Below are 17,185 nucleotides of genomic sequence, written 5' to 3' on the forward strand. Positions count from 1 at the left end.
ACAGTGATTTAATGAGTAATCTGTCACTCCACACTGCTAAAAGAACGTAGGAAATTGTCTGGTTTGCCCTGAATAGGCAAGAAAGTTGCAATATTGAAAGTATGGTTGTTGCTGCTTCTCCAATACCTGAATCTATGCTCACATGAAATCCATCATTTTACTGGCTGCTCTGATTCATTTCATTACAAACATTTATGCCAGCCTTAAGTGTTAGGTTTCCATTCTCTGAAGAACAAATTGCCCCAAAACTCAGCTACATCCCAGCTTAAAACTATTAATCAATATTTTATTTGTATTTGTGTAGATATTGTTCTTGTTTTATCCCCTAACATAAAATGCAAACTCCTCCAGGTAGGACCAGTACCAGTACTCAAATAAATAATTTATATAACTTAAATCTGAGCTGGAGATTTCTTTCATATAATCAACATCCAAAATGCAAAAACAAGAATCTATTGTTAATGTTACAAATAAAAACCTTAATTCACTTGTTTACTAAGTCTAGTCTTAAATTATTAAATTAGCCTCATCATTAAAGGTCCCATAGTGTAAAAAGTGAGATTTCCATGTATTTCTTGAATATAAACAAGTCAAAGTTCTATTTTCTATGAGAAGCAGTTCATTTCCAACAACTATAAATACAGAGACCTTTATTTAAAAATACAATTACAAGATGTATGCTAATTTTAGGCTGGAGAAGGAGAAAAAAACAGAAAAATCAGCCAAAAGGTATGATGATATTTCACATTGATTTTAACACAAATTAACTAAGAGCGTTTTACAAGCAATATTTTTTTTATTATCAAGGTGTTAATAAGAAAATAAGAACATAGAAACTTAAATAACTTAATAACTTAAATCTGAGCTGGAGATTAATTTCATATAATCAACATCCAAAATGCAAAAACAAGAATCTATTGTAATTGTTACAAATAAAAACCTTAATTCACTTGTTTACTAAGTCTAGTCTTAAATTATTAAATTAGCCTCATCATTAAAGGTCCCATAGTGTAAAAAGTGAGATTTCCATGTATTTCTTGAATATAAACAAGTCAAAGTTCTACAGAAATACTGGGAAGGTTATAAAATACTCCATCCACAGAGAAATGCACACAGCCCGCTTTTAGAAAACTGTGTCTTTAAAAGAGCCGTTGTGACTTCTGCGGTTGTGATGTCACGACTATACGACATGTATATGTAGACAGAAAAAGGATGCTACAGCGCCGGGACAACAGAGTGTGCTTAAACAGAGCGTTTCAGAAAATGTGAAAACTTTAAAGCATGTAAACGTTCTAGTGTTTACCCAAACGTTCTAGTACAAACCTAAAATACAAGTTTGAACCTGAAGATGAGCACAATGTGGGACCTTTAAAACTGTGACTAACATTATCAACCAGATCTGGTCCTCATCAGGACGTTTAGTGCTTTCAAGTCAGATGTCTGGCAGATCCACATTTACATTTTTGGATGCTGATATTCTACTACTTACAGATATCTATGTGTGTGCTGGATTTGTTCCCTTAAATGACCTGATGTTGCAATTTCAACTAAACTGACTGGTGGAGACAGAGGTGAAGAAGTAGTGTTTCTCTTCTTTGTCCTTAGTTGCTGTCAGTCAAACAAGACACTGCAGAAGCTGCTCAACACAGCCAGCTGTGGTGTATCACACACACACATACACACACACACACACACACACAACACACACACACACACACACACACACACACACTTTCCTTCAGGCCATTTCTGCACGTTCTAATTCAGATTAGTAATTCATGACAAACGAGATATCATTAAGTATTAATAAGAGATGACGGTAAATTAACAACAAACAAAAGACCTGCCAACTGTCTTGACTTTCAGCCTCCTGTCGCCACAGATTTACAAAGTAGATGTCAAAACTTTGCTCCTCTTAAAACTAAAATTACAGAACTAAACCTTCTGATGACATTGGAAAAGTCCCAGTATTGCATTCTGGGATTTTCCTATTAAAAACATTTGGTTGATAATTGGTCTGGTGCTGCACTTTATGAGTGGATTCACCCTTCATCCATCACAATGGATAAAATGAGCAATGGAGCTACCACAAAGTGTGACTCCTCACACGTGCACACAGGAAACCACGCAATTCTGTGTGCAACTGCGTGTGTAAACAATGACGATAATAACTGAGGCAAGGGATTTCCAGATTAAAAGATTTGCAAGATATGAATTAGGATTCAGAAACCCACACTCCCTTTCCCTCCTCTTCATCCATCATCTTCCCCCTTATCCCTTCCTGTTCAACCCGGTGCACACCTCCACATGTCTCATTTAGGTACCGTCTGGGGGGGGGGGGGGGGGGGGACTGTGAACTATTCGGGAGAAAAAACTGCTTCCAAGACAGAACCCCCACTCTGGGTCTCCTCCACCTGGTCATCATACATCCTCCCAAACAGTGAAAGTGAATGAAACATGTATGGGAATGCATCTATAAAACACTAAAATGATAATACAAATCAGGCATAATTTAAATACGTAATGACATGGAAATTCAAATAAAGCAAGTCAAACTGTTCACAAAAAAGTCAGTTAGTTAAGCTTTTAGGTGTCTTAACTTTAAAATACATCATTGCTTACCTATTGTGCATCCAAATTCAAAGTCAAATTCAGGATGTGCGTTTTATCAATAAATATATATGTCCTTATGACAAATATTAAATATAGCCTCATGTAATTTAGCAAAATGAGCCTTGTGTCAAAATACTCATATATAAAAGAATGAGGTACCCACACTCCAGCTCCTGTTTGCCCCGCACCTCATCGGTGGGGATGTGCACACTACCACTGCTGCTCTACAAAATACTCATAATACACATTGTACACAAGCAAAGTGCCATTTTCATCAGTCTGTTATAAGCAACTAAAATAACTTAAGTCAGGCTTTAGTTCTGCTAATGGTTAAAGAGGGACAACTTAGAAAACCGGTTGTCGATAGATGGAAATGTAACAAAAGTAGATTTAAATCATTTAAATGTCTCCTCTAGTCACGACAACGACTCCCTCACTCGTACTTTTCAATGAGCCATTTTACTTCCCGTCTAATGTCATGTCAAACTAACCCTTTCCTGGAAAACATTGACTTGTACTCTGACTTGTGCATTTGAAGACATCAGTTCCTTTTTACATAACTACACAGGAATGGGCTCCATACGATCTCTGGGCACATGAATGAAGCACTACATAATGTAATAGAATAAACACTCCCCAAAGAAGCCAAACTCAGACAGTCTACCAAAAGGAGCAGTTAGGAGGAGGAAATGGCGTTTATGGGCAGCATGCAGACCAAAGTGAAAGTTAATGTATTAATGCACTCGCTTCAAAGTCATCCCAACAGCTTCAAGCACGTCAGGGAGGAATGAAACGTTCACACAAACACAAATACTGTCACTCAAGCCCACCACCCCTTTGTTAGATGTGAGCAAATCATGCGCTGCTGTATGGATTGAATCAGAATAGTCTGAAATGGCGTGACTGCAGACGGAGTTACGCCTCCCAGACATCAAATGCTCTGGACATCCATCACTCAGCCACTACATGACATTTACAGCCCCGGATGTGTTCTCTCCTTTGCCTTCGCTTTCCTTTGCTTTGGCACCCTGGACAATGCTGCAGCTACTTACTCCCAGATATATATAAAAAAAGAAATCTTTCTACTCAGCATCTCCATGAAAAAGAAAAACTCAAAATTCTGTTAACTTGTAATTCTAGCTATATAGGTGTCTACTCTATCCGTTAAAAAAGGAAGAGCTTAAACTTATTAGTCATATTTAAATTAAAAACAAATCAAAAAAATATACTATGAAATACTGTTAATATTTTAGGTACATGTACTTTTGTAGCATGATGATCCCACATACATCATAAAGTATAAACTATCCATCCATCTTGTGTTCAGGTGTAAAGATCGCTCTATAAGAGAAGCAGTTCATTTCCAACAACTATAAATACAGAGACCTTTATTTAAAAATACAATTACAAGATGTATGCTAATTTTAGGCTGGAGAAGGAGAAAAAAACAGAAAAATCAGCCAAAAGGTATGATGATATTTCACATTGATTTTAACACAAATTAACTAAGAACGTTTTACAAGCAATATTTTTTTATTATCAAGGTGTTAATAAGAAAATAAGAACAAAATAAAAATAACAACACAAAATAAGAAAAACTGCATGTCAGGCCTTTTAAAGTTATCCTTTTCAAGCAACAATACCACAGAGACATACGTAAGCCCAAATAAATATGGTATTTCCAGCATGCACGTATTAAAATGTCAGCCTCACCAGCTTAAGAAACTCCAATACATGAAAATAAGTCAGAATACATTGCAGTCCCACACACACCAACAATTAATTTTGACAATCATTTTCCAAGACAAAAAAAAGACAATGACAACATCTGTTCCGATGACCTGAGACTCTCAATATAGAAAATCAAAGGTCCAAGAACAGACCAGTCTTATCCTTTATACTTTCACCCTGTTACTTTTGTTGTTTGCTGTTGGTCTTGTCTATCTTTGTATTGTTCCTTTGTCCTAACTTGTGTGGGAAAGCAGGAAACATGCAGATAAAAGGTTTTTATTGAGTCAGGCCCACCGCACATAATGTCTTTAGCATTACTTTGCTCTTTTTCCCACAAGAAAATACATTGATCAAATTTCCCCTTCTCTTGTCTGCGTTTTAAAAGTCAAAGATGATGGGACGCAATCGGGTTCAGGCCTTCCTGCCGGAGAAATTTGCTGCATGAATTTGCGGCCCATGTCCGCGGACTCTGCTGTATTTAGTCTGATAATAAACCTAGGAGAGACAGAGGTGGAGGAGCTGAGAGCCTCGCCAGGGCATGATAACACCTTGACAATTCAATACACATGTGCCGCAGCGTGCTGGGCCGCAGCCTGGGGGCAGAGCCTCAACCAGCATGTGGAAGAGGTTTTCCACTCAGCTGAACGTTCAGTACCTCCAGTACGGCGGCCCCGGAGCCAGATCTAACTCTACGGCATTAGGCATCGAGACCAGCTGTGGATTAACACAATTTGCACCTTTTCTCGGTGCAGGTAACACCCGCACATCCTCATGGAGGTCCAGGTGGTCAGATATGGCCTTTGGCTCCACCTTCACAGCCTTTTGTGTTAAAGCCAAAATAAAAAACACAAATTCAGATAAACACAGAGAGACGGACGTCTCTCAAGGAGCCAGGTTTTGTAAACCGAAGATATTACATTTACAAAGAGTGAATTCAATTCAAAAGCCGTAATGACATAATGCGAGAGAATCTAATTTAACATCACTGCACCCCACTGCTGTTTTAAAATGCTTGAACAACTTCTCGGGGCGTTTTGTTTCGTCCGCGGTGAACTGAGACACTGTGGCATTCATACCATTTTTTCTTACATCCTGCCATCGATCCATCACTTACGGGTGGGGACCCTAACATAACAAGCTCATGATATCAAAGGTTGGGACATCTGTGTTTTATATGTAAAGACCCTGAAAACACCTGTCCAAGTCCACACTCCACTTGACAAGTTTGACATCTCCAGAAAGAGTCCTGGCACCTCACAGAATGTTTGTTGTCTCTTTACAGTATGTTTGATCAAAGTTGGATTACATCTAATAGGCTACTCCAAGACTCCTTAATCTATCTGTGAGGGACATAGGCCAACTAAAACGTAAATTGAAGTCATTCACGCTTGACAAGCTCTAGGGAAACAGATCTAATGAGTTATAATCAAAATAAAAACTGCTGTTTATTTAGCTGTGTTCGTTTGCTTGTGCAATGAAGATAACTTGAACTAGGAAGAGTTAAGTTAACTTTGGTACAATAATGTCTCAAAGCCACACTAGGGATGGTAATAAATAACTGTCTAACCTATCTCACATTAAGAATTTCTATCAGGGGAGAAGCCCAAAATTGAGTTTCTCTGCCAAATAACGTTAGGCTAACTGACTTTTTTACTAGTTAGCAAACAATGACATGTTTTGTTTTGTTTAGGAAGAGCTGCAGGATGACCACAGCCACTGGCTTTTAGCTAGCAAGCAAACAATGACAGGTTTTCTAAGGAATAGCTCAGGTGTCGAGTTATCAAAAGTTAAAAACAACGTTTTGAAAACAATGTATTTCTGTTTATGTATGATGCAGCCAGGTTAGGAAAATGTGCATTTTGTCTCTGTGAAGAGGTCAAGATGGCCCCATTGTCTCTAAACCTTCCCCCTCTCTTCCTCTGTCTCTAAAGAATTGATTGGGTCATATCATCATTTAGCACACATGTGGCAACTCATTGTCCCCACTGGAAAGGTAACTGTTGTTCCTGCTTTTTGGGAACCGCCCCTGCAGGGCCAGACTTGACTAAGAACAAAGGATGTGCATATCCCAGTAAACCTGAATAGAATTAGCACTACCATGATGAAAGACCTTTACCTGTGACCTGGACTAAACCGGACAATTCAGAGGTGGGACTTGATCTTGAGAAAACATCTGACCAATAGGGATTTAATTTGAGGAACCACCCTCAGTTTCTTTGGGAGAAAACTGGTTTTTTATCAAGCTAGCAAACAATGCAATGTTTTGTAAAGGAATAGCTCAGGTTAACTAACTGGTTTTTAGCAAGCTAGTAAACAATGAAACACAGTATTTTGTCAAGGGCATTAAAAATGTTGTTTATTTTGTTAGAAACTTAAAACTAGATAAGTACTAAGATAATTAGTAATTTTCAAAAACACAAGGATGACCAGAAGTTTGCAGGAAGAGAAGGAGACAAGAAAGGGGGAAAGGGATGGAGGGAGGTAAAAGAAGAGTGACGGAAAGGAAGGAAAAAGGAATTTAAAGAGGAAAGAAAAAAGGAACAAAATCAAATGAAGGGATTGGAGGAAAGGTAAGAAGGAAGGAATGATGGATGAGGAGACCCGGTGATGGAGAAAATAAAAAGAGAGAGGAAAGATGAAGCAAGGGAGGGAATGAAGGAGGATCAAAAAATGAGAGGAAGGAAAGCTGACGGAAGGGAGAAGACATAACAGAAAGTATTTGTTCCTACGTACAGTTGACCTGGTCGAGCTTTTGGTGTTTTTTGGCACACAGAGAGGCCGGGGGTCAGAGTGCTGACGAGAGGCTTAGCTGGGGCTGAGCCACCGTGGGCGGAGCATCACGCTGTGAGAGGGGAGGTGGGTGGGATGGGGGAGGTCGGATGGGGGGGGGGGGCTTGACTGCCCTCTGACATGACCCTGTCATATGAGAGGTTGAACCAACACGTAGGCCTGCCTAAAAGCTAAGGAGAAGGTAAGTCACTTATTTTATCCACTTCAGTAACTATTCATTCACACTGTGGGCACTTGGGATTCTACTTTTTCAGTTGTTTATCTTAATGTTGACACCAAGTGTGTTTCCACCAGATGAATTAATAACAGCAACAAAGCATCAGGACTTGTTTAGATAGATAGATAGATAGATAGATAGATAGATAGATAGATAGATAGATAGATAGATAGATAGATATTAATTGATTGCAAAAATAAGGGAAATTACAGTGTTACAGCAGCACACAAAATATACGTATACATACAATATACATGAAATAACAAACAATTATTTTGATGAGCAGCACACCTTACCAGTGTGACAAAAAACAAAATAATCTCTAACAGAAGCTGGTTCAATCTTCAACTTGTTTAGCATCGCACGCTAAATGTGATACACCAGGTATTCTGGAAATTCACCTGGACAATATGCTCTCAGCAGCCATTCAGTCTGTCTGAATGACCTGACACCTCACACAGCCGACACAGGACAGAGGCTCACATTCATCACACACACAGCCACACAGAAGACCCACAGTCAGTAGTGAAAATGATATTCCACTGAGAAAAATGATAACTCGTAGCAGTACTACGTAAATGTCATAAACATGTAGTGCAGTTTGTATTTCATGAATTTAAAGTGAAAGAAAAAAATTGTGTTTCCAAGAAAATGTTTAAGGAAAACTATCATTTGACATAACTTTTTCATCATTATAACTGTTTTCAAAGACTCACAAAAGGATTTTTCTTTCAAAACTCTAAGCTCAGTAAAACTGAGGTTTTAAATGTTCTTTTAAAACACATTCGGGTTTAACCTTAAAAAGCCCACACGAATCAGGAAGCTGGGATGTATGAAGAGTAGAGTGTTGTGCAATGTGCACGTAGTGTAACATTGTGTTTACTACTGTAACAGGTGTGACATCAGAGGTTTTAATTGTTCTTTGGAAACACTGAGCGTGTGTTGTGCAGTACTAACATTAATTGAAAGTCTGTTTGTGTCTGTCCTGCTTTACAAATGTTGAATGGCGCTTTAAGAATGAAGCTTCATTCAGTATTGCACTGCCCTCAAGTGTTCACTGTTGAAAGCTTATACAGTGTTCATAACCAGAAATGTATTCCAGCATGACGGTATCTGTATGTACTGCAGTACTACGTCTAATTAAAAATTAACACAAATGCCCAAATATAAATACATTAATGAAGTACACACTATGACTGTCTTTCTCCACTGTTTTACTCCTAGTAACTGTAGTTGTAACTGTAAAACTTCAAATCCTTTCAGTAAAAGTAATAGTAAACATAATAAATATAAACAATAGTGTATTTATATATGTCATAATGAGCATTTACAAAGATTTAGAAAGGTCAGGCAATAAAATGAAAATTGAAAATAGTTGATCAAATAGTGAGAACAAATTAAATAAATCCATGGGGTTACCCTTTGTGTTGGTCTGTGGGTTTTACAAATATTTAAACACTGATTAGGCAATTTCATCTGACTTTGTCTGATAACAATAGCCCAATACAACATTTCTTTTTTTCATTTTGTGAAAAGCAACAGTTTTGGACATACGGTACAAGGTTTTCGCCCGACAGCAACAGTATATACACTCTTAAAAGTATATGCACTCTTTTAGTGTGTATGTACAGATCTACTGCCATATAACGTATGCACAGAGACATCAGGTGCACAAACAACTTCACACACATGCCAGAGGTTTTCTTATCAGCAGTCTTCTGTTTGTATGAAATCTAAATGTTAAAGATATATCCCAACACATCTTCTGCACTGTGGTACAACTTATGGTGGTACTAATAATAGTTATGGAAATGATAACAGCAAGTTGGTTTGAATATTGATAAACTGAAGGTAGTATTGAGAGTAGCATTGGTGGTAGTAGTTCTTGTTGCATTAGGCACAGTAATAACAGTAGTTTCTAGCAGGACCAAAAGGTACGCCCGGGGGCGACCATTTTGTGTTTGTCCTGATGCATGATGGGATAGGCTGCTCTGCGTAAAGATTGAGTTTAAAAATGTTTTGTTTACATGTTTCTGCTTGTTGTTTGTTATTTGGCCTTATATTGTGACTTTTGATGTGAGATTTCCTCTGCTTACAATAGTCTGTCATGTGACTTTACCTGTTTGCACTGATCATGTGACTTCATACCTATGCATATTAACCATGTTGTCACTTGCCAAAAGTTAGAAAAGACAGCCCAAAGGCGACCATTTTTTACTTGCCCCGATGAAGGCCTTAATGGCTGAAATGCGGAGGCATGTTTAACTGACTTAGTCAAGAAGACATCGAAGGCTTTTTAAACTTTACCCTCTAGAGCAGGGGTCTCAAACTCAATTTACTTGGGGGCCGCTGCAAGTAGAGTCTGGGTTTGGCTGGGCCGCATCAAGTATTCCAAAAAAAACCTCTATTTCCTCAAAAAAAGGCGCGGAACTGCCGGTTCTTTAAACCCCTAGATCTGATATGGTTGGTGCATTTCACAACAACAGACCTCACATTGTCAAACCTCAGGCATTTGCCGCAAAGGGTACTTAGCTAGCTTGACAACGGTTACGCCGCTGTCAGGAGACTGCTACGGTAGCCCATAAGTGACAAGCGCAATGACAAAAAGTTTCAGAACGCGCGGGCCGCACTAACACTTAACTTTGATGTCAAGAAGGGGGCCACAAAATATCATCCCGCGGGCCGCAATTGGCCCCCGGGCCGCGAGTTTGAGACCCATGCTCTAGAGGGCCTCAGTTTCCTTCAACCCTTTTAATATTTAAGTTTGTTTATCTGTGCATCATCAGTATGTACAGCAGCAGATCTTATAGTTGTGTTGGTATCACCATTTGTGACACAGGATTTGTGGTAGTAGCAGTAGCAGTGGCAGTAACAGTGCTTTTTGTTTTGGTTGTGGACTTTTTACAGGTTACGAGTATGTCAGGAGAGAAGTTCTGCTGAGAAAGAATGAACGTTTGCAATCGGTGAGTAAACTTTACTGAGGTTAACAAACATTTCCTCGATTCCCTGTTTACCCATTGGAAAAAAAAGAAAAACGGATAAAACTATTAATTGTTTTTTTCCACTTGCCTTGAAAAATCATTCAACATGTTCAGTCATTAAATTACAAAGAGATATATTGTCAACTTTTTCATTCTTCAATTTTTTCATTTTATAAACCTTGTTACTACAAATTATACAGATTTTTTACCGACTTAACTATGTAGTTTGTAGTAGCCTAGTAGTATATGTAGTAGTAGTATGTAGTTTTTTTTCCATTAATCAATACATTTACAAAATGGTCTATTAACTCATTTATTATTAATTATTTATCAATCAGTTGTAGATTTTAAACGAATTGATAGATTTTTTAGAATCTCTTAGTGAACGCTCGGATCAAAGCAAAATGTGTCTACTAACTATATTACTATGTTATTCCCCTTAAGACCACATAAAATCATGAAACACAGCTTACACACCACACATGTGGACTGTCACTGGAAGAGGTGCCCTGTACTGTCTTTTAATTTAATAATGTTTGTTGTTTTTCAAGTCACTCATGCATTCAACTGAAAGGTGCTTTCCTCAGGAAATCCTCTGTACAGTTTACTCTCAAACCCTCCAGCTGTTTATACACTCTAAGAAATAAATCCGTAAAATAACAGAAAAAAAAAGTTCTGGCAGCTCATTAATCATAAGTAAAAACAAAAATTGAAGAAAAAATTGCAGCTGAAGTAAAAACTGCCGCATTAAGTGATTTTGACGCTTGTTTCAACGCTTCTTATTTACTTTTTGGTGCTTTTTTTTTTTACACATTTTCAACGCGTTTTGTTCCACTTTTGATGCTTTTTTGAGGCTTTTGACGCTCCCTTATCCAGGAACCTGCTGGTGAAATGCAGACGGAGCACAGATAAAGTTCCTATAATGCAATCTGAATTATAAATAAACACCAAAACAACTGTTAATCACTTTCTATGGACAATTTCTCTTAGAAAACATACAGTCATACAACCGTTAATAAACAGAAATTTCTAAGAGTGTAGATAGATAGATAGATAGATAGATAGATAGATAGATAGATAGATAGATAGATAGATAGATAGATAGATAGATAGATAGATAGATAGATAGATAATCTGCATATTGACCTGAGTACTTCTTTCAGGTCTAGGTAGATTTGACTAAATGTTCTCCAGCTGTTGTGTGTGTGAGCACATCTGCATAAAGCAAAGTGTGGTGGTTGTTGATGATGATTATCTTTTTATTTATTCCTCAATGATATTATTCAGATTGAACTCATTGTTTTACAACATAGCATAATAGCATTCTATAAAAGTGATTGGTGAAGGGTTACCAATGTGAAGATTACTAAAAGAGCAGTTTTCCTATGAGTATCCCATGTACAGTATGCATGTGTTAGCATGTAGGCCTGCATACACAGCATGTAAATGTGTATGCCCGTATGTACTACTGTGTGGTCCATCTGGACCACAGAGCACTGTGTCAGACGCCTCTTGTCCTCACTATAGTTGGAGTCACCATCAGCACATTTCCAGCTTGTGTAAACACAATAAGAGCGAGGGTCACTCTCTGGTCACGTACACTGTCAGTGGCTTTCACAGTGGCTCTGTGAAAGTTTGATTCTGTCTGACACAAAAGCAACACCGTGGACACAAGGATTCATCTCTGTTTCAAACCAAAAAGTAAAACTAAAAAGTAAAAGAGTGGTTTTACTTGCTCAGATGTCAAAGTGTGGAAGCTTGACTGGTGAGTTGTTGACGACGTGATTGCGCTACAGCTGCTGAAACAAGGGCAGATTCCATTTGCGGGGTGATGTCGCAACGTCAGTGCTTGATGGAGGCACTGTCATGTGAGGGTGGGGGATTTTGTTTATGAAAGATCCATTTTTATGGTAAGTCTTGAAGCTGAAAGTTCTTGCATTTGGAGAAGTATGGTTTTTTTTTTTCATTTTGAAGGTGAAGTGTCTATTTGCTTTGTTGGAGCTTGCAGCTATTTGTCTCAACTGCAAGGAGCAAATCGAGTTTCCAGATGACACATGGTTTAATAAATGAGAAGTGACTGTAAATGAATTATGCTTAACAAAACCAGCAGTGTAGCATTGAGTAAATAGACATTTTGAATGCTGAAGTTCACATGCATATGGTAAAATGACTTATCTTGACATGTATTTCAATAAGAAGTAATAATTTCTATTGATGGTGGATTATCTCCTTCCTTTCCTGCATGTTTTATTGTGCATGCCGCTATCACCGAGCATCATATTGAACACAGATTATCTCTGTTTGCACATAGAGAGGGAGATCGCTGTGCAGAGATGGCTATGGTATGCCTGACTGACTTTGAGGAGTATGCTAAGGAGCATCTCTCAAAGGCCTCCTGGGATTATTACGCAGCTGGAGCCGACGAATGCTGCACCAGGGACGACAATCTACTGGCTTACAAAAGGTACAGTGGGAAAAATAAAAGTTTACCCAGATGTTCAAGCTCACCACAGATACACAATTTAATTTAACTTATGTGTATTTATGTGCTGAACGACATTACGATTCGCCATTGGGGGTTGAGATAATTTATTTTAAGATAGTTTCGATACTAAAACAAAAGATCAAGAGGACACAGCCTGTAAAAGGGCCGTAACTGAAAGTTTCTGTGGACTGCTGTTAACAATTTCTCTATATAGGCTATATTATGTGAACGGGATGCCTAATAATCACTAACAGGCAGTTAAACTTTACCGAGCACCGTTGTGTAGTTAATAAGGAACTGTTTTAAACGTTGCATCAACCAATGGTCATGACGGTTTTTTATTGTCAGAACTCTTCTTGTTGCTAAGGATTTGTTTGCTGGGTCATTTTGGGTCAGGTTAGACACTATATAAATTATACAGTATATGTTTATATTGTGATATAAAAATACATATATCATGATAGAGGGTCTGATGCATATTTGCCCATTATTTGCTCCTTTTTTTTGAATTTGAGTAAATTGGCCAGATTCAGCTGATTGAATCTCCTCACCTACAGTACCTTACTGTACCTACTGTTATTGTTACATGTTCATCTGTGCTTCACACTCAGGATCCGTCTGAGGCCTCGTATCCTGCGGGATGTGTCGGTTAGTGACACACGGACCACGGTGCAGGGGACAGAAATCAGCTTTCCAGTTGGTATCGCACCTACTGCCTTTCACTGCCTGGCCTGGCACGAAGGAGAGGTGGCCACCGCTAAGGGTGAGGACCGTGTCACGACGTCACAAAGTCTCATAAAGCCTTTAAAACCCTTTCTCAAATGGGGCGACTCAGAAGAAATCATGTTGTTTCTGAAAAGTTTGTATTTTGGAGACACTAGTTTTTATCCAATGAAATTGTTATTATACATTTCCACTGGTGGATGGGGGCATAAGATTGCAATAATGTTGTGTTTCTCTTTGATTTGTACAAACAATAATAATAGCCCCTTTTCTTTCATTTCTGAGAGTCTGAGGTGCATGAGTATCCAAAAAATGTCATAGCGTACTGTGACACTGAACTCATCAAATCTAAATGTAAATCCCATCTTCCCTGACTACAGTAATAACTTCTCGACTTCTGTCTCACAGCCACTGAGGCTCTCAACACTTGCTACATCACCAGTACTTATTCCACCTGCTCAGTGGAGGAAATTGTGGCAGCAGCACCAAACGGTTACCGCTGGTTCCAGCTGTACGTTTACCGTGACCGGAAGCTGTCCGAACAGATTGTGCACCGCGTAGAGGCGCTGGGCTACAAGGCCTTGGTCCTCACGGTCGACGTCCCCTACACCGGGAAGCGCCGCAACGACATCCGCAACCAGTTCAAGCTGCCGCCACACCTTAAGGTCAAGAACTTTGATGGAGTGTTCCAGGTAATTTCCCTAACACATTCAAGACACCTTTTAAAAATCTAAAAGCATGGACATTTAAAAGACAAAATCAAGATAAGACAACAGACAACAAGGTCAAATTAAACCAGAGCTGCTTGATTCACTACTTCACTGATGCAATACCTTATGTTTGTACTGTTACATCAGATTTAAAGTTCTAGATGTCTTGTTCATAATCATCAGTGTTGGAATGTAACTAAGTATATCTACTCAAGTATTGTCATTAAGAAATACTTGAGTCACCTGTACTTTACTTGAGTCTTTTCTGTTCATGCTTCTTTCTACTTTTACTCTGCTATATTTCAGAGAAAAATATTGTACTTTTTACTCCACTACATTCTTCTGACAGCTTTAGTTACTGATTGCTTTACACATTAAGATTTTTGCACATCTGTATAAAATACAATGTTTTAATACAGTGTGATATTAGCACTTTTACTTAAGTAAATGATCTAAATAATTCTTCCACCAATGAATTGTTACACATTTCCCGCCATTTCATTTCTACATTGTTAACTTCAGATACAATTATTGCTTATCGAAGTACTTTGTCCCGAATATAACTGCTGATTGCACACACTTCAACTACTACGTGTCTTGAGAAAGGTTCTTGTGACCGATATGGTGACAACCAAATAATCAATGCAGCGGTGGCAAGTGCTTGCAGGCATTGTTTTTTGCTTTTTTCTTTGAATAATAAAAGTCATATATACAAAACATCTAACCTCCATTTACCAGCAGGGTCGTAGATGCCCCGTAACAATAATTTAGGCATTATCAGTAAATAATACAAGTAGCAGTAGTCCTGAGTACATTTGCATATGAAGTTATGCTTTGTACCACATGCACAAAAAGCAGGAGACTACAGCCCCAGAGGAGTATGGGATCCCAGCCAACACCTTGGACCCCTCCATCAGCTGGAAGGACGTATACTGGCTGCAGTCCATCACCCGCCTGCCTGTTATCATCAAGGGAATCCTGACCAAGGAGGACGCCGAGCTGGCTGTGGAGCATGGTGTCCAGGGCATCATTGTGTCAAACCACGGGGGGAGACAGCTGGACGGAGGCCCAGCTTCGGTACTTACAGTAATCAGTAATTCTTAAAGGAACAAATAAAAATAAAAAATTAAATTAAATTGAAATGTAGCCAGTGTTACGTAACATACAGGGTCCAACCTAAAGTGTGAAGTGTAGTACGAAAAGCCAGCCGGAAACATATCTACACCTAAAGTAAGTGCACTGCATCTTTAAAGTAAGCTGGCCTTGTTACATCTTTCGTCCTTGCTGCTAACAGATTGACGCACTGTCGGAGATCGTGGACACAGTTCAGGGCAGGATCGAGATCTATGTGGACGGAGGCATCAGGACAGGAAGTGATGTATTGAAAGCGCTAGCCTTGGGAGCCAAGTGTGTTTTCATTGGCCGTCCAGCAGTGTGGGGCCTTGCATACAAGGTACAAACAGCAGCACTGTGTGTGTGTGTGTGTGTGCGCGCGCGTGCATGTGTGCGCAATGCGCATGTGTGTGTTGTTGGTGTTTCTTTTCATTTAAATATTATTGCTGACAACTATCTGGCTCTCTCCACTGATTTCCTCTCCACCCACAACGTACAGGCTGCACGTGCAAAGCCACTGGCCTTGACAGCTAAGGTTTACTGTTGCAAGTCATTGTTGACATCATTGGAGCTGTAGGGCCTTGGTTTAAGGTTTACAGATAAATCTATTCTTGATTTTAAACTGTTAAGTTATAATTTGCAACTTGGGAGCTGCCATGCTTTAAGAACTCTTTAAAATCTGTAACAGAAACTAACATTTTGATGCACTTCTGCTAACAGACTTACTGTGTGGGATGTGATGTCTTTGGCTGCGAAAAACATAAATTGAAATGAAAGTTTCTCTGAAAAGAACAATTGCATCTTTAAAACAAAAGATGACTGATTTTGATTTTGATTATAGGATCCCAGATGATAGTGTGTCTTTTATAGTAATAATGGGTCTTGTGTGATCTTTCAGGGTGAGGAGGGATTGAGGGAAGTGCTGCAAATCTTAAATGATGAGTTCCGTCTGTCCATGGCTTTATCAGGTGAGAGACGTGAGGTCAAGTCACTAAAACTAAAAGAAGTGTTGTGATGTGTTGTGCCAAAATGAGTAATAAGCAATATCTTGTCTGAACTAAAACATCTGACGTTTTTAAATGTATCCGATCCAGGTTGCAGGAACGTGGCAGAAATCAACCGGAACCTCATTCAGTGCTCTAAACTCTGACTGGCCAGCAGAGTGCAGCACCGACGATCGTAAGGACACCCAGTGGACAGGATTCTACGGGACTGCACCCAACAAACAGTGATGAACAAGAGCCTGAGGCACAGAGAAACTGAAATATGTTCACCTCAGAACTCGTGACTTTATCATGTTAGAAAACATGCAAAACCGTTTCATGCAAGAGTGTACAAGTGAGAAAGTAGATGTTCAGGAAGTGAATAATGAAAGTGTTTTCTTCTTTTTTTTTGCTTTTGGATTGAAAGGGGTGAAGGCACTTTTCATGAAATCAACAAACTTCATTTGGTTTTGTTTTAATAAATGCAACTTATAATGACACACACCACAGTTTGAGATGCTGACGGGGTAGTGGTTGAATAAACGTCTACTGAGGGGATGAAGATCTGTTGGCCTTTTTTTGTTTTATACATGTGAGCATGCCGTGTAGCAGAAATCTGACTTCACTTCTTGTTTCCCAACTTTATACTTGGACATTCTGTTTTAATGCAGCGGAGTAACAGGTGCAGTGTTTTAAAAAAAAGCTCCATTCTGTGTTTTAAAGGGACAGTTCAGCCTAAAATCCTTACCTGTAGTGCTATTTATCATTTTGCCCAGTGTTGGAGATTTTGATGTTTTCAACTTTCATCCAGCAAAATACATCAAAATACCAAGAAATAT

General features: G+C 38.8%; 1 protein-coding gene across 4 annotated transcripts; it reads left to right on the plus strand.

Annotated features, from left to right (window-relative positions):
* Positions 1-7,237: 7,237 nt before the first annotated feature.
* On the plus strand, positions 7,238-16,910 carry hao2 (hydroxyacid oxidase 2 (long chain)). 4 transcript variants are annotated; one of them, XM_032530079.1, is made up of 9 exons: positions 7,238-7,315; positions 10,259-10,314; positions 12,644-12,796; positions 13,429-13,580; positions 13,949-14,232; positions 15,106-15,327; positions 15,545-15,703; positions 16,262-16,331; positions 16,458-16,910. In XM_032530079.1, the coding sequence occupies exons 2-9, from the start codon at positions 10,298-10,300 to the stop codon at positions 16,511-16,513; spliced, it is 1,113 nt and encodes a 370-aa protein (XP_032385970.1). In that variant the 5' UTR covers positions 7,238-7,315; positions 10,259-10,297; the 3' UTR covers positions 16,514-16,910. The 4 variants fall into 4 exon arrangements, with proteins under 4 accessions (XP_032385970.1, XP_032385971.1, XP_032385973.1 ...); XM_032530080.1 differs by having other exon boundaries at positions 15,109-15,327; XM_032530082.1 differs by lacking the exons at positions 7,238-7,315; positions 10,259-10,314 and adding an exon at positions 11,897-12,097.
* Positions 16,911-17,185: the final 275 nt, after the last annotated feature.

Source organism: Etheostoma spectabile, chromosome 11 (genome assembly GCF_008692095.1).
Source record: "Etheostoma spectabile isolate EspeVRDwgs_2016 chromosome 11, UIUC_Espe_1.0, whole genome shotgun sequence".
Classification (NCBI taxonomy): Eukaryota; Metazoa; Chordata; class Actinopteri; order Perciformes; family Percidae; genus Etheostoma; species Etheostoma spectabile.